The sequence below is a fragment of the Myxocyprinus asiaticus genome, chromosome 3, assembly GCF_019703515.2.
Source record: "Myxocyprinus asiaticus isolate MX2 ecotype Aquarium Trade chromosome 3, UBuf_Myxa_2, whole genome shotgun sequence".
In the NCBI taxonomy this organism is placed as follows: Eukaryota; Metazoa; Chordata; class Actinopteri; order Cypriniformes; family Catostomidae; genus Myxocyprinus; species Myxocyprinus asiaticus.
The window spans coordinates 5,467,501-5,485,729 of record NC_059346.1 but is presented as its reverse complement, the minus strand read 5'-3'; the positions used below and the strand labels follow the sequence as shown (position 1 = coordinate 5,485,729).

General features: G+C 35.5%; 1 protein-coding gene across 4 annotated transcripts in view; it reads left to right on the top strand.

Annotated features, from left to right (window-relative positions):
• The window catches only part of LOC127420132 (PDZ and LIM domain protein 5-like), a 71,381-nt gene extending 53,944 nt beyond the window's left edge, over positions 1 to 17,437 (top strand). For all 4 annotated transcript variants that reach the window (XM_051662176.1, XM_051662192.1, XM_051662185.1 and 1 more), the window contains 7 exons: positions 289 to 331; positions 7,572 to 7,666; positions 8,292 to 8,466; positions 15,329 to 15,509; positions 15,694 to 15,814; positions 16,904 to 17,019; positions 17,109 to 17,437. In XM_051662176.1, the coding sequence (XP_051518136.1) occupies positions 289 to 331; positions 7,572 to 7,666; positions 8,292 to 8,466; positions 15,329 to 15,509; positions 15,694 to 15,814; positions 16,904 to 17,019; positions 17,109 to 17,198 (821 nt within the window). In that variant the 3' untranslated portion in view covers positions 17,199 to 17,437. The remainder of the gene's footprint in view (positions 1 to 288; positions 332 to 7,571; positions 7,667 to 8,291; positions 8,467 to 15,328; positions 15,510 to 15,693; positions 15,815 to 16,903; positions 17,020 to 17,108) is intronic.
• Positions 17,438 to 18,229: the final 792 nt, after the last annotated feature.

Genomic DNA, 18,229 nt, shown 5'->3' with positions numbered 1-18,229 from the left:
TATTTTATTTTATACTTTTGGTTTTTATTTATTTAAAATTATTTGCTATAAATTTTTAAACCTTTCATTTTTATATTATTTTTATTTTATTAAAAAAATATAAAAAATTTCGAATGGACCCTTTTCACATATCCAGGTTCAGAAAGCGGAAGTAAACGATAGCAGGGTAAAACTGAATAGCGGTTTTTATTTTTATTGTATTTTATTTTATTTTATTTTATTCAGCACTCCTGGCAAAAATGTAAATCTCTCTCTCTCTCTCTCTCTCTCTCTCTCTCTCTCTGTCAGATCTCTCGGAGAGAGAGGCTGAATCTGCAAAGAAGACAACAAAGTAAGTTCTTCTGGCGGTTGGCAGTGTTCTGTAGTGTGTTTGAGTGTGTGTGTTTTTTAATGATGTGTTTGATGCTGTGCTCCCTGGTGCTTGTTTGTGCGATGTTGCTGAGTTGCTGAAGGGTGTTTGTGTGTTGTCATTTGCCCATGTGGTATTGACATCATTTGCTCTGTGATTTCGTGGTGATTCTGTAAATCTCTCACTCCAGCATATCCAGCATCATCTCTCATATAAAGTATGTGTAAGGTTGTAAGGGTAACTGTAAAGCTTTGCTCTGCTTATAACTACCCTCTTGTCTTTCCTTATCATTGTGGCAGCTTGTGCTGGATTGTTGGCACATTAAAATATAAAGTAGACAGTGAGTTTAATCCCTGAGCAGTGGCATTTTCCATCCGCATGGCTTTACACTATACCAATCGTAACTCACTTCGAGAGCTCTCCATATTTTCTTTTCTGTCTTAATTGCAATTTCTTTTTCTGCTTCTTTTCTCTCTTGTTTGGTGAACAGGGTAGTGAAGATCAATCCTCAGATTGGACCCAGATATCATAATCTCAGAGACTGGCACCACGGAGTGTCTGCTCGATCCCTTAACTTTCTCAACCTGGTGTAGCCCCGTGTGTGTGTGTGTGTGTGTGTGTGTGTGTGCATGTGCGTGTGCAGTTTATGTGTTTGTGACTGGGTCTGTGTGGGACGTTCCTGCATTGGAATCTTTAAAAAGATTGTGAAAATGCGACAAAATGGGACAGACAGAATTGAGTTGTCCTGAATTAACACAAACAATTAATGGCTTGTTGAGTGCAGTTTTCTTTCCTGAGTTGATATATTTCCTGCTATATTGAAACAGGAAGTTTGAGCGGGATGTATTGAAGGGCTTGTCTTTGTTTAAAAAAGCAAATGGGCCTTAGTGATGTCACAGCAATGAACTATTGGTTACTTAATAGTCAGTTGCAGGTGGTATTGGGGGAAGAACATTATCATTCTAGAAAGCATGTGATTGGACAAAAATTTGTGTAGTGCAACATGAGTCATCAGTATTTTTGGTCTGTTTTTCCAGAAGATAGAGACTTAATGTGCATGTGCATATCTGTTAAAGGACATACACTAGCATATATATGGCTTTAAAACAAATGAACATGAACTTAAAGCCACAAAACTCTTATTTATTTTTTTGATGGGGTATTTCTTTTTTGTGTGCTGTTTGAAGTAGGGTGTGTGCTGTGCTGTAATGTGAAGAGAGATACTTACAACAGCAGTCAATTTAACACTGTTTTTGTGAATTTAATGATTTAAAGGTTTACTACTTGCACTACATTGTATGACAAGAGTGACCTTTTTGGCTTTGCTTAAAAGCTGTTGATTGTCATTTCTGAACTTTGAAATGTTTCTGTTTATTTTAATGTATTTTTTCCCCCTTTATTAGTTTTCCTTATATAGAAAAATTAAAATAAAGTTGATTTTATTTTAAGAATAATTTTCTGCCTCATATTTCCTTCTTTTTTTGTTGTATTGTTCTTTGTTTATCTCTTTGTTTGTTATTAAAGGGATAGTTCACTCAAAAATGACAATTCTTTAATCATTTACTCACCCTCATGCCATCATCCCAGTTGTGTGACCTTCGTTCTTCTGCTGAACACAAATGAAGATTTTTAGAAGAATATTTCAGCTCTGTAGGTCCATACAATGCAAGTGAATGGTGGCCAGAAGTTTGTAAGCCCAAAAAGCACATAAAGGCAGCATAAAAGTAATCCACACGACTCTAGTGGTTTAATATATGTCTTCTGAAGTGATGCAATCACTTTAGGTGAGAAACAGATCAATATTTCAGTCCTTTTTTACTATAAATCTCCACTTTCACTTTCAGAATGTGAAAGTGAAAGTGGAGATATATAGTACAAAATGACTTAAATATTGATCTGTTTCTGACCCACACCTATTTACACCTATTTTTCACAGATTTTAAATGTATGGATTTAACCACAGGAGTCATATTGATTACTTTTATGCTGCCTTTATGTTCTTTTTGGACCTTCAAAGTTCTGGCCACCATTCACTTGCATTGTATGGACCTATAGAGCTGAAATATTCTTCTAAAAATCTTCATTTGTGTTCAGCAGAAGAATGAAAGTCATACACATCTGGGATTGCATGAGGGTGAGTAAATTATGAGAGAATTTTTATTGTTGGGGGAACTATCCATTTAATTCATGTATGCCACCAGCTACAGTACATAAACAGAAATTTGATGACACCCTGTCCAAGGCAATTCACTCACAGTCAGTTCTGTTCATGATTTAATATAAGGTCAAAGGTCATCAATATGTTAAGGTTTAGTTCCTGCATTGCAAGCCTGCATTGTACAGGCACACTGAATTTTAAAATAAATAATGATATGAAGCTAGTTACTTCAACGACTTTACTTTGCGGTCTGTTCCTCACATAAAGTTATCGTATGGCTTCACAAGGCTTGGTATATAGCTTAAGAGTTGTGTTCTCTACTTTTATAATAATTTTATGGTGCTTGTTAACCATTTTGGAGCTTGAATGTATTAATCACCATCCACTGGAAAAGAGCAACTTGGGCATTTGGCAAAATATATATTTTTGTGTGTGTGTGTGTGTGTGTGTGTTCCACAGTACCAAAAAAAAAGAAAAAAAAAAAAAGAAAAGAAATAAAAAAGAGCAACATTAGGATGAGTAAATGATGAACATTTTCTATATATCTCCACTTAAAATTAAAAAATAAATAAATACAATGATCAATAGGAATTGCAGTATAATAATTGCAAAATTACATTTTGATGAAATATTATAAAAAATAATAATAATAATAAAAAAATATTTAGGATATCATGCATTGATGAATTGTGCATGACCTGTATTGTGTATTAAGAAAGTAATTTTAATTTCAAGTACTCCACTAGGATGTTTCATCTGGAGCAGTTCTCATGTGTCACCACTAGATGGTGACAAAGATCAGCACTAATTCCTTCATCTGGCAACAAAACAACTATTGCATTGCTGTATTATCGACCTGTTAGCATGCATGACTGGGACTATCCATTTTATAATAGATATTTTGGCTAATTTAAAAATGCTTTGAGCTACTAATAAGAGTGTTGTACTCTCAGCTCTATTGAACACATTTAAATTCACATAATCCATTTAAGGCTAGGAAAGACCACTCAGCTAAATTTTGTTCAAGCCTATAGGACAGAAAAATCACAAATAAGATCTTGTTAATATCTTTTTTCTTCTTCTCCTAGACAGTGAGAGAAAATGGAGACTTTTGCTGAAGTCTCCTGCTCTTTATTTGTTTTTCCTGACAAAAAGACCACAGTAATCTCACATGTCTCCGCTATTATTTCACAAGAGATCTCAATAATGTCTCAAACTGTAGATTTGCCAAGGGACCAAAGTCTGCAATTGAAAGTCAGAGATTTCCATTTGAACTCAACATTTTTTCATTACATTTTTAACAGGTCACGGGTGTATATGTGCGAGATGGAGAACTTCCTGTATGTTGTGATTATGCTGGGATCATTTGATTAGCCTGCTGTGCTGCTTCACTCTGATTGGATCATTTCACTCTGATTGGATAATAATGAATGTGATTTCATAACTGGGAGATGGAAATTGTGTCTGCTTTCTGTACTACTAATGTGTTTGTATCATAAGTTTGTTATCTACACAACATAAAGTCATTTCATTCATAAGTGGTGTATCACGTGTGCTGTATCCTGAGTTATTCGTAAATTTTTCCTCTATTCATTGTTTTAAATACTCATAAAAGAGTGTCCTAGAAATGCTCTCGAAATCTCTTGTTTGTCTCCTGTATATTGAGGATGAATATAATTTATGTATTTATTTTAAATGAAGGAAATATCAATTTCACAAATAAAAAGTACAGAAGGGAACCATCATGGTACTACCATGTTTTTGGACATGTGCCATGTACTGTGGTGTTAATACGCAAGTACCACGTAAATGCCATGGTACATGAGTATTTTTATCATTCAGGACCATCATTAGTATCATAGTACCATGGTTTTACCATCTGGTACCATCACTGTACCGTGGTACCGCCACAGTAACTTATGTAAGGATGATTCATTTGACAAATACGATTGAACAGAAATATAAATGAATAAATAAATAAATAATTTTTTCAAATAGACAAATAATTTGTGTTTAATGAAGTTTTAAAAAATGTAATTAAATATGATAATAAAACAATACACTAATACATCATTTTAAATATGTAATTTTTTATATTGTGTGTGTGTGTGTGTGTGTGTATATATATATATATATATATATATGTATATGTACGTATGTAATAAAAATATTTTTATATATTTATATAAATTATATGTAAACTAAAACTAATTTAAAATGATAATTAGCAAAAATAATATAAATAATATTTTATAAAAAAAAAAATTAAAAAAAACTTGCCAATTGCGTTTCTTTATATTTTATAGGTGTTCTTTATAATTCTTCTATTCTTTATAATTTTTTAATTCAGTTTAAAATCTTGATATGTTGATATATTTGACCTCCATACCTGCAAGTGGTGTCTTCCTTTTTAGGTAATGGGGCCAAAATATATTTTGACCCTCAAGCCACACTTATAATTGAATGAATGTCATTGTACGAGATAACCAAATATCTGCAATCAAATGATGCTTAACCTTTTCCCAATACTAACTTCACTTTTCTGAGACATTTTTGCAAAGACTTGACCCAACTGATGTCACAAGATGATTTTTAGTGGATGTATGAAGTCACTTCCTCTCAAGTTCATACAGGTGTCCTAGCAGAGTAACCACAGGTGAAGTTCACCACATTAACAATGGACATGTTCCACTAACATTTGACGACCAGAAAGTGTCCATATACTTTTTGGCTTCATTTTTAACATGATACATATTGCATTATCATTTACAACCTAACCTAAAACCTAACTTTTTTCTGTGAAATGTTTTTGCTTGAAAGTACATGCTTTTTCGTTAAAAATAAATGCCAAACAATGGTTTAACATTTTGTTATCTAAGTGTAATGTATGTGTTTCTGTGAAACTGTGTCAATGTTTTAGTTCGGAATAGCTCGTCAGAGTCCAGATCCCTTAATGAAGGACAGCTCTTTTGGTTGCTATGGCTGCTGTTCCCATAACATTCTGTCTCTGGGGACTTGTAATTAGGCAGGAGAGATTGACAGAGCGCAGTTGGTATAATGAGAGTTGAGGTGCTTTGTGTGGGTATAAATGAGTGTGTGCATATGTGTTGGCCACCCAAGATTTCTGTCTCCCTGTCCATCAATATTCACTTCCTGTCTGCCTTAATTTAAGCTGTTGGACATCGCAGACAGCCCTGCTGAGTATTTAATGAGCGTTATAATGGAATGTCTCATTATACTGTAGGTACAGTTGGAATTGTGCTATATTTGGCATGGGTCTGAGCTGTGTATGTCTTTTGGTGTTCATAATGGAATACTAGCATACTGCTTCATATGTGATGCTGTACACCGCGCGGTATATAATGTATTTTTCATACAAAAAAAAAATTATTGTTAAAATATTAAGAATTACAGTCTTTCCCAACACAAAATAGGTTTAATTTTTAAGCTTAGAAGCGCTACCTTCCAATGCATGTAGGCATTATGACCAAAACTGAACAAGTGCTTTGAAATTTGCAGAAAAATCAGAAGTTTTTTGCTTATAACTTGACAAAAAATAAACAGAACATACAATATCACATGCCATTACTTAGAGGAGGCGATTATCTTTCAAACGAGCCCAAACACAAGGTATTTGGATGCAAAGATCATTAGATAATCCACACAAAGTACAATGTTACATACGGCCACCAGGAGATGGCGCCAAGTAAATGACACAGATTCATTAATGAAGATTCATTGAGTCAAATGGCGCTCATTCTGTAAAATCTCATTACTAAAATCATGTCTGCATGCTATGCAAACATTTTGTCGTTGTTTTTGCATGTGTAATTAGTTCTTAAGTACAGTTATTATGTTTTATTTGTTTGGAGGCTTTTGGACACTTGGGAGATGTCTATGATAATGTTTTGTAATGCTATAACTTTTGATTGCTTTGTCCTATCAACACAAAACGTTTTTCGGAGCCACCTTATTTACACCCAGAGATATATAATTTCAAATCAGAAAAAAGGTAAAATATTGGCTCAAGTTGTTTTATTTTTTTTATTTTTCATAATGTATCATTATCTAAATCATTACAAAATGTGAAAAATTTTCTTTACAATGATACCAAACACTTGACTCTCCTTGTTTTTTTTTTTTTTGGCGAGTTATAAGCATTTAACTTTGGGAATGCCGCTGAAACGGGAATTTGTTTACATTTAAAAACATCCTCAGGGCTTAAAGGGTTAATAAGCCAACAACGTGTGTTGTCATGTAAATGCCCTTAACAGTTTGCTGTTATCGTTGTAAGGTTATAAACGATTTAAAGCTGACGTATGGAACATTTTTCAGTGTTAAAATACTTTCTTCCATCCCAGCGTAATATGCAAACAACTATAAATAAGCCATTTGTAGGTTCATTTTCTCGAAAACTTTAAACACTGTGTCTCTGTGGTGCTATAAATTCCTGTGTTTGTTTTGAGCGACCCGCTTAGACCCGCCCCAACAATGTTACCCAACCAATGACGTGAGTTGGGGGCAGAACTATCTGACAGTTTGAACAACATCAGATGAGGGGTGTATTGAAAACATTGTTTATTTTTGCAATTCCCTTCTGAGATGCTAATGTCGCAGAAATTACATACTTCAGCTTTAAGAATAAACCAATCAACACAGGTACATTTTTGTGCACAACCCCGATTTCGCGTTGCATGTAAACACCTTTACATGCGTTTTTACCAGCTTATATAATGTACGCAAGTGTTGTGCTTGCAGTTTACGATTTGACGTCAAAAGCAGAGAATAATCCGATGATTTCAATCCTCATGTAAACACGGTTTTCTTCCATTATCAGATTTTTGGAATAAGCAGATTTTTGGCAGTTTTCAGCATATTGGGGTGCAATGTTTCAACGCTAAACACTAGTATGCAATGTTGTACATTTTGTTGTAAGTTGTAAAACATTTTAAAGGAAAAGAGTATACAGTATATCATTCTGAACATTCTCTTTTACTTTCTCTAGCACTCATCTTGTCATGCCTTTATAATAATCGTTGTGTGTGTGTGTGTGTGTTCTCTCAGCGAAAAGCTTGATGATTCTCAGCCCAGCGCTCATGTCACGTGTCCCGTTAAGACCATGATCAAAGCCCCAGGAACACCTGTCAAAAACACAGCAGGTGAGACACACACTCCTGCAGGAAGTAACAGCAGCTCTGCTGAATATTACACCCACATCACATGATTGAAGCTGTAGTCTTTTACCTGTCCAGACAGTGACAACAATATCATTCTAATAAGTACTGTGTTACAGAATGCTGCTTTCTCCTGCATTGTATATACCATTAAAAAGTTTGGACACATCTACTCTATTTTAGAATATTATAATTACTTAAATAATAGTTAAGTCATCAAAACTGAAAAGTGCTGCTTTCACAACTGTGGCATCCGTTTATGGCGTTTTTTTTTCTCGCATTAACGTGAGAACGTTAACGAGAACTCGATGGTGCATTTGAGTTTTACAAAGTGTCTTATAAATAAACCATAGGTTTTGCTTATAACCAAAGCATAAAATTCAATGGTTTTAATTGGGTCAATAATTGGTCGTCAAATATCTGCTACCGATACATCGTTGCACCTCTGATATTTATATTGTACAATAAGGTAATAGAAAGTGCGATATATTGAGAGTATAGTCACAGCTTATTGGTGTTGTTAGGCACAGTGAACAGCTGACTGTACTCATCATGTAGCATGAAATAGGCTGTCTAGTGAGAGTTTGTGTGTGTGTGCATCTTTTTGCAGGACTCATTACTCCCACTTTTGGTGTTGTGAGCAACAGCACACCTTTGGGCCCTGCCTTGGACCGTCCCATGCCCTGCCCACACCCCAAAGATGAAGCCTCATTGGTCCAGATGGCAGAACACATCCCTGCTGGAAAACGCACTCCTATGTGTGCTCACTGCAATATGGTTATTAGGTAGACACACACAATGTATACACATTAATCTGTTCCAAATCAGTTCGAGTTGATGCTTCACATCTAGACATTTTTACACTGATCTAATTTAAAAGGATGATATCATGAAAAATAAAATTTTACATGACCTTTTGAAATCAGAGTCCAATTCACTTTGAAAATATGTGTGTGTGTGTGTGTGTGTGTGTGTGTGTGTATATATATATATATATATATATATATATATATATATATATATATATACACACACACACACACACACTGGTGGCCAAACGTTTGGAATAATGTACAGATTTTGCTCTTATGGAGAGAAACTGGTACTTTAATCACCAAAGTGGCATTCAGCTGATCACAATGTATAGTCAGGACATTAATAACATGAAAAATTACTATTACAATTTGAAAAAAATGTTCAGAACTTCTTAAACTACTTCAAAGTGTTCTCATCAAAAAATCCTCCACATGCAGCAATGACAGCTTTGCAGATCCTTGACATTCTAGCTGTCAGTTTGTCCAAATACTCAGGTGACATTTCACCCAACACTTCCTGTAGCACTTGCCATAGATGTGGCTGTCTTGTCGGGCACTTCTCACGCACCTTACAGTCTAACTGATCCCACAAAAGCTCAATGGGGTTAAGATCCATAACACTCTTTTCCAATTATCTGTTGCCCAATGTCTGTGTTTCTTTGCCCACTCTAACCTTTTATTATAGTTTTTCTGTTTCAAAAGTGTCTATTTCTTTGCAATTCTTCCCATAAGGCCTGCACCCCTGAGTCTTCTCTTTACTGTTGTACATGAAACTGGTGTTGAGCGGGTAGAATTCAATGAAGCTGTCAGCTGAGGACATGTGAGGTGTCTATTTCTCAAACTAGAGACTCTGATGTACTTATCCTCTTGTTTAGTTGTACATCTGGTCTCAAAACAATGATTGACTGTCGAGTTTCTAGAGAAAGATGTTTCTTTTTTGCCATTTTTGTCCTAATATTGACCGTAAGACATGCCAGTCTATTGCATACTGTGGCAACTCAAAAACAAACACAAAGACAATGTTAAGCTTCATTTAATGAACCAAATATCTTTCAGCTGTGTTTGATATAATGGCAAGTGATTTTCTAGTACCAAATGATCAATTTATCATGATTACTCAAGGATAAGTTGTTGGAGTGATGGCTGCTGGAAATGGGGCCGGTCTAGATTTGATCAAAAATGATTTTTTTAAATAGTGATGGTGCTGTTTTTTACATCAGTAATGTCCTGACTATACTTTGTGATCAGCTGAATGCCACTTTGGTGAATTAAAGTACCAATTTCCTCCCGAAACAGCAAAATCTGTACATTATTCCAAACTTTTGTCTGCCAGTCAAACATTTATTGAAAATAAATGGCACTTTAAAGCCAGAAAGATATTATTATTCCTTAAAATCAAAATAACTGGTTGGAGAAAATAATATATATATATATTTTCTCTTTCTTTTTTTCTTTTCTTTTACAAGATCCCTGATTGTTTCAGTTTGTTTTTAATCATTTACACAGCACATTTTGGCACAAGTTATTTCATGAATCTAAATATAACAATGTAATACATACTTTGCAAAGAGGCTGTTATTGAAGGACATGGCAGTTAAAAACTATATTATATTCCACAGCAAACCTGCATCTACTGAGTTAGATATACAATATTTGACATTTTATGGGCACTGACACCTGACATTGACATTAAGTGGAGTCATTTTCTTCGCCCCTCTAGCAAAGTATTACACAAAGTAATATTCATAGAATTACAATGTCATTAATAGAGTTTTACCTCTGAAATGCCACAGATCACATGTTCATATGGATTATTTCTCCTGACAAGGTTTATTTTCTCTGGCATGCCCCCATGTGACCTTTCTATTACACTTTCTTTTACCCTTTCACTCTGTTTTTCTAGATTTCCTTCCTCTACCTCTCTCCCACCATCTCTCTCCTATCTCTTTTCCTCTTTCGACCCACGGAACTCTTTCATTCTGAAAATGAGATGATTAGCTTAAGAGTGGAATAACAGCTGATATTTAATAACAAAAGTCATTCTAAACTTGCCTCTTACTTTCACAGAGTGAACGGCAGCCACATTATCCAGCGAGAAACACACACCAATGTAACACACACCACACATGACAGACCGAATATAACACGCTCGCGGCGGCAATAGAGACTGAAAAGTGCAGACTTAGCGCTCTACTACTCTTGTGTGTGTGTGTGTGTGTGTGTGTGTGTGTGTGTAAGATGACGGTAATTCCAATCAGCTTCTTCTCACAGAGACTAATGTTAAATTCATTAGCCTTAATCTAACAAATTAAACCCCTGAAAACGTATTCCAAATGAGAGTAAACATTACACCAGACTCTATCACATCGTTTTCTGTTTCACATCCACACTAAAGAACGTTTCTGAGAGCCTGATCTTTGCTGAAGCTATTAGTGATCATCAATGCAATAACGAATTAAAACTCTAAAGGAGGTTGGTTATGTCAAAACGTGTGACTTTTTGTCACTAATCTCTTTGGTTACTTAAACACCAATACTGTTCACCAACAGTCTGATATATATTTCAAACAAAAATTACAAGAGCTTTCTCAAAATGGCAAGCTCTAATCTGATTGGCTGGCTTTACACAATTTTCAGGTGTCACGCAGCACAAGATTTTTATAAGTCTCCTTGGAAACAAATTCATGTTTACAAGGCTACAATGAGTGCTTATGAGGAAGAATTAATCACCTTAAAGGGTTAGTTCACCCAAAAATTTAAATTCTCTCACCATTTAGTCACCCACAAGCCATCCCAGATGTGTATGACTTTTTTTTTTTTTTTACATCGACTGAACAAAAATAAATATTTTAGAAGAATTACTTCTCAGCTCTGTAGGTCCATACAATACAAGTGAATGGTGACCAAATCTTTGAAGCTCCAAAAGCTTCAAAAAGGAGATAAAAGTAATCCATCAGACTCCAGTGGTTTAATCAATGTCTTCTAATGCGATCCAGTTGGTTTTGGGTGAGAAAAGACCAAAATATAACTCTGTTTTGACAGTACATCTTGACAGCAGTCTCCTTGGTGATCATGATTTCAAGCTAGATTACACTTACTATAGCACCATCTAGCATTCTGCGCACACTTCAAGCGCTAGGAAGTGTAATCGAGCTTGAAATCATGATTGTGCCGAGAGACTGCAATGGCAAGATGAACAGTAAGAAAGGAGTTATATTTTGGTCTGTTCTCACCCAAAACCAACTGGATCGCTTCTGATGACATTGATTAAACCACTGGAGTCGTATGGATTCATTTAATGCTGACTTTATTTCCTTTCTGGAGCTTCAAATGCCTGATCACCATTCACTTGCATTGTATGGACCTACAGGGCTGAGATATTTGTTTGTGTTCAGCAGGGGAAAGAAAGTCATACACATCTGGGATGGCATGAGGGTGAGTAAATGATGAGAGAATTTTCATTTTTGCATGAACCATTTCATTTCATCAAGTCTTTAAAAAGACATTCAAGAGTTTTTGATTGAGGCACTTACTGTAGTAGCATGTTCAGTTGCAATCAAAATTATTTAACCCCCCTGACCAGCAATACATTCTGGTGATGTGAATTAAAACACATCAACTAAAACCTCAATAAACAGTCAAAGTAAGTTTTTAATACACATTTGAGTGATTTTGAGAACAAAGAGTTCAGTTTACCCAAATTTTAAAATAAAAAATAACTAATTCTCTCCACAAATGTTATTTCAACAATATTCAACCCCCAAAGTCAATCATATGTGGAGCATCCTTTATCCTTAATAACAGAAAATAAATGTTTCAGTTAAGTGTTCTCAGGCTTCAGACACCTCTCTATTAGAATTTTTACACATTTCTCATGAGCAAAAGCTTCCAGCTCATTGACATTCTTTGGTTTCTGTGCTGCCACTGCTTCCTTGAAATCCCAACAAAGGTTTGCAATGGGATTTTAATGATGGACTGAAAGGGCCATTTAAGGACATTCCACGACCTATCCCTGAACTAGATTTTGGACAACTTGGATGTATCCTTGGTGTTATTGTCTTGCTGGAAAGTCCAGTGATCACGAGCTTCAATTTACACACTGAAGGCATCACATTTTTCATGCCAAAATGACCTGATATTTGAAAGAATCCATGGTGTCAGTCACATAGTCAGGATAGCCGTTTCCTGCAGCTGCAAAACACCCCCATAACAGGAGTTACCCACCTCCGTGCTTGACTGTGGGGATGGTGTCGTTCTTGTCATCACCTTGTCATCTTACTCCAGACGTACTGCTGACCCATGGGTCTGAAACTCATTTTCAGTTTAGTGTCATATGTCTATAAAACCTTCTTCCAGGACTCCACAGGTCTTTCCTAATTACTTCTTGAATATTCAAGTCAACATTTCCCTTGGTGAAGTTTTGCTTTCTTCCACACCCCAAGAAGGTTGCTGTTGTACCATATTTAAAAAATGTGTGAATGGTGCTGCCAATTTTGTCTATTGGAAATTGAAGTGCCTTAGTAATGCACTTTTAGCCATGACCTTTATTGTGTAATGAAATAATCTCCTCTATTAGCTTTTGAGACATCTTATTTTGAACTGCATTTTTTGCATAGAAATACATTTTTGCTTACAATGCTAAACTTACATTTTAAAACTTAAATAAGCGCAGTTGCAGATTGATGAATTAATTTTGTTTTAAAACAATTACTTGTGAAGCCTTACATATAGGGGTTGAATAATTATGACATGGCTGTATTTAAATCCTGCTATTTAGAAATATTAGGTTATATATTCACACTATGACTTTGAATGTGTCACTCAACTGAAACAGATGTAAAGTTGAAAAATTCTGGGTCATCAGAAAAGCTAACCTTTGTAAATCCTTACTGTCTTGGGGGGGTTGAATAATTTTGATTACAACTGTAAATCAGGGGTTTTCAAAGTCTTAAACAGTAAGACAAAATTTATTAGACTGCCCCCTTAAGTCAACCACCCCCCCCCCCACCCCCCAAGCAGTGCTCCAAAAAGGGTCGGGAGCCATTAAATATATATGGGCCCCTTATATAACCCTTAATATTAACCGTGAGTGGAAGTGACGCCCCCTTTTGGAGTTGGCGCAACCTCCTTTTGAGGTATCCACACCCTGTTCTGGAGTAACCCCACCCTCTTTTGGAGATTCTGCACCCATTTGGAGGTCTCCAGCCTGCAGCTATACCTACTTGGATTTAATAGAGCAGCGTATATTTGAGTGCGCATGTCCTGAAGGAAATCCACGTGCGAGCAGAGAGATTCATGCCCGTGCAACAGGTATATGGATGCACTCTCGACATTAAACAGTAGGCCTATTATAACATACTTGATGAATTTATCATCATTCTCCGTGCCTCCCCTTACATGCTCTGGTGACCCCCTGGGGATGCGTGTCTGCCAGTTTGAAAACCTTGAATGTAACTGAAAGTATTACTATTTAATAAGTAATAAGTTAAAGTAAACCGTTTATATTTAATTTGATGTGAATGAAATTAGCATGTGAGGGATACAAGTACAGTCCGGTCAATAGGTTGTAATATCTTGAAGAAACCATCTTTCCAAAGTTTTATTGTCCACTGGAAATTTTTTGGAAAGACACATTTTCAGCTACACTTATTAAGGAAGACCTGTACACATACTTATTAATGCGATTATCTAATCAGCAAATCGTGTGGCAGCAGTGCAGTGCATAAAATCATGTAGATACGGGTCAGGAGCTTCAGTTAATGTTCACATCAACCATCAGAACTGGGAAAAAATGTTATCTCAGTGATTTTGACCGTGGCATGATTGTTGGTGCCAGACGGGCTGGTTTGAGTATTTCTGAAACTGCTGATCTCCTGGGATTTTCACACACAACTGTCTCTAGAGTTTACACTGAATGCTGCCAAAAACAAAAAACATCCAGTGAGCGGCAGTTTTGTGGATGGAAACGCCTTGTTAATGACAGAGGTCATTAGAGACTAGCCAGACTGGTTTGAGCTGACAGAAAGGCTATGGTAACTCAGATAACCACTCCGTACATTGTAGTGAGCAGAATAGCATCTCAGAATGCACAACACGTCGAACCTTGAGTCGTATGGGCTACAACAGCAGAAGACCACATCGGGCACTTTATTAGGACCATAGTGTTCCTAATAAAGTGTTGAGTGTATATTTGTTGTATATTTTTCAGATATACATCAATACAGCTTATTGAACAGACTGTACCCTGACTAAGGTCCATGGGACATCATAAACAATCCACAAAGTCTTCACACATTTTTCACAAATGTTTTTGTAATTGTCTGTACAACCTTTTGCGGTGACTGCTGCGTCATATATTTAAATGAGGTGCCTCTTTGTTTCATGCCAATTTATTATTGTGGTGTCATCAGATTTACCCATCCTTAAATGTTAAGTGAACAAAATGAACTTTGGTTGGCTGCTTTACTTGTCGTTCAGCAAGGTTCTTCCTGTCATCGCCAGAATAAGCTGAAAAGTGCACCAGACTTTATGCTCAAAATTCTGGCTATACATTTATGCATATGCTTTTATCCAAAGCCACCAATACCCAATACCCCTAGAGCAACCTGGAGTTAATTGCTTTGCTCAAGAACCCAATGGTGGTGGCTGTGGGGATCGAACCAGCAACCTTCTGATTACCAGTTATGTGCTTTAGCCCACTACGCCACCACCACTCCATATGAATCTAACTATACTCATATAACACAAGTACAGTGCCACCAACCTTCATTGGTGTGGTTTTACATGACATATGTGTATAATATTTGATATACATGTGTTTTTGTGTCGTTTAGGGGTCCGTTCCTGATGGCAATGGGAAAATCGTGGCACCCCGACGAGTTCACATGTGCACACTGCAGTGTTTCTCTGAGTGAATTGGGTTTTGTAGAGGAACAAGGCTCTGTGTACTGCCAGCACTGCTATGAAGAGTTCTTCGCTCCAACCTGTGCACGCTGCCAATACAAAATCCTGGGGGTCAGTGACTGTGTGTTTCATAAACATTATATACATTTATTTTCTAACTACCTGTCAAATGTTTGGCTTTTGGCTCACTTTTACAAATACACTCACACACATGAAACACATTATTATGTCCTTCTCAGAACATTCTTGTTTTGTGTGTGAATTCGTTAAGATGATCATGTGTCATGCTTAACAGGAAGTGATTAATGCACTGAAGCAGACTTGGCATGTGTATTGCTTCCTGTGTGCATCCTGCCAGCAACCAATAAGAAACAATACATTTTACCTAGAGGACGGAGAGCCCTACTGCGAGAGAGGTGCACACACACACACACACACACACACACACACACACACAGCCATGTTCTATTCTTTTCTATACAGTTCTGTTCTATTGTACTTGATCCTTTTAGATTCTATTCTATTATGGTTCTGTTCTGTTGTATTCTTTACAGTTCTATTGTTGTATACAGTATAGTTATGTTCTGTTCTTTTCTATGCAGTTCTTTTCTACTCTATTCTATTGTATTCTGATTATTCTAACCTATTCGGTTTTATACATTTCTATTCTATCTGTATGGTTCTGTTCTATAAGGCTCTATTCTATTCTATATTTCTATTATATATGGTTATGATCTCTTCTTTTCCATACTGTATGATTCTTTTCTATACAGTTCTGTTCTGTTCTGTTGTACTTTATCCTTTTCTATTCCATTCTATTATGGTTCTGTTCTGTAGTATTCTTTATAGTTCTTTTCAGTTCTATTCTGTTGAATATGGGTATGTTCTAGTCTATTCTATACCGTTCTGTTCTATTCTATTCCACTGTATTTGGTTCTGTTCTGTTGTATTTACAATTCTGTTACTGTGTATATAGTCATGTTCTATTCTTTTCAATACAGTTCTGTTCTACTCAGCTCTACTCTATTCTATTCTATTCTGACTATTCTAACATTTTATTTTATACAGTTTTATTCTATCTTTATGAATCTGTTCTATAAGGCTCTATTCTATTCTATTTTTCTATTCAGTTCTATATGTTATGATCTATTATTTTCTATACTGTATGGTTATTTTCTATACAGTTCTGTTCTATTTTATTATTTTCTGTTCATTCTATATTTTGTTCTGTTGTATTTTTTGCATATATGTTCTGTTATGTATGTTTATGTTCTTTTCTTTTCTATACAGTTCTATTCTATTCTCTGTGGTTCTATTGTATTCTTTACAGTTCTGTTTTATACAGTTAAATGTTATTTTTATACAGTTCTGTTCATTCTGTATGGTTATGTTCTATTCTTTTCTATATAATTTTATTCTTTATGGTTTTGTTCTTCTGTATTCTTTACCATTATACTCCTCAGATACATTGTTCTTTAACTGTTTTTGTTTGTTTGTTTGTTTAGACTATTACAGTTTGTTTGGGACTGATTGCCATGGTTGTGATTTCCCAGTAGAAGCAGGAGACAAGTTTTTAGAGGCCCTCGGCTTCATCTGGCATGACACCTGCTTTGTGTGCTCAGTAAGTATATGTGTGTGTTCAGATTTATTAGTGAGTGTTTGTGTATTTATGTAGTATTGTGTGATGAATGTTTGTTGTGTTCTCTTCAGGTGTGCAGCGTCAGTCTGGAGGGACAAACTTTCTTCTCCAAAAAAGACAAACCACTTTGCAAGAAACATGCTCACAATTTAAAAATATAATTCATTTTGAAGTATAAAATCGCATGGATAAAATAATGCATATTTGCATATATACAGTAGAGGCATCACAAACTATCAAAATAATATTGGCAAGGCAAAGATTAATGCCGCTCTGAGATGGTTTAAAGTGAAGGATGATGTAAAGCGGTTCATGTTTTATTGTGGCTGATGTTCTGAAAGAACTAACGGCACTTTTGAAACTTTGTTATTTTATTAAATCAAAGAAATATCAGAGAAAATTCTTGCATTTTTGCCTTTATCTTTTCTTGTTGTTTTTTTTTCTTCTGTCTTTCTATCTTTCACTGAAAACCATACCAGTTTTTATTAAATGAGGACCAAAACCATGGGAGTGAAAATATCACGAGAAATGCTCATCAATATATCTAAAAATTGCCATAATATTATCAAAACGGATGATGCATTCTATCACACACATATAGCAAACTTCACAACATACAATTGTACCATCAGAGTTTATCAGACGCTTGCATCAGGCTTTGTAAGAAATGTTAAATGAAATTGAATGGAAGTTACTGAAAAAAAAAAAAAGAATTTATGAAAGAGAACTTGGATGGATTAGTGTTATTAGTGGTGTTTTCTAAGGCAAGCGTTATTATTACTATTGCTCATACTTAGGATTAACGTTTTGAACAAACCTCTAACCCTTAAAATTAAACTTAGGCTCATACTGTAACTCATCTCTACTGTACATACATACTGTAACTCATGAATAATAACTCAAATTATGTGGCTTGTTGAGGAGAGGTGTGCTATTATTTTTACAAGTGACCAGATGTTTAAACACCACTTACTTTTTCTTTAGAATATGTAAAAATCTAGTATTAAAGAATAGAGTTTTTATCTCTATATTTCTCTCAGGTGAGCAGTTTTGGCTGTAATGACTGTAATTCACACCAGTGCATGAGTGCAGGGGGTCATGACCTCTACTACACACCTGAATAAGACTTTCACTCTGGCCACAAAGAACACTTTCTGTTCCCCCATTTCTCTCTACTCTTCCATCTTTCTCT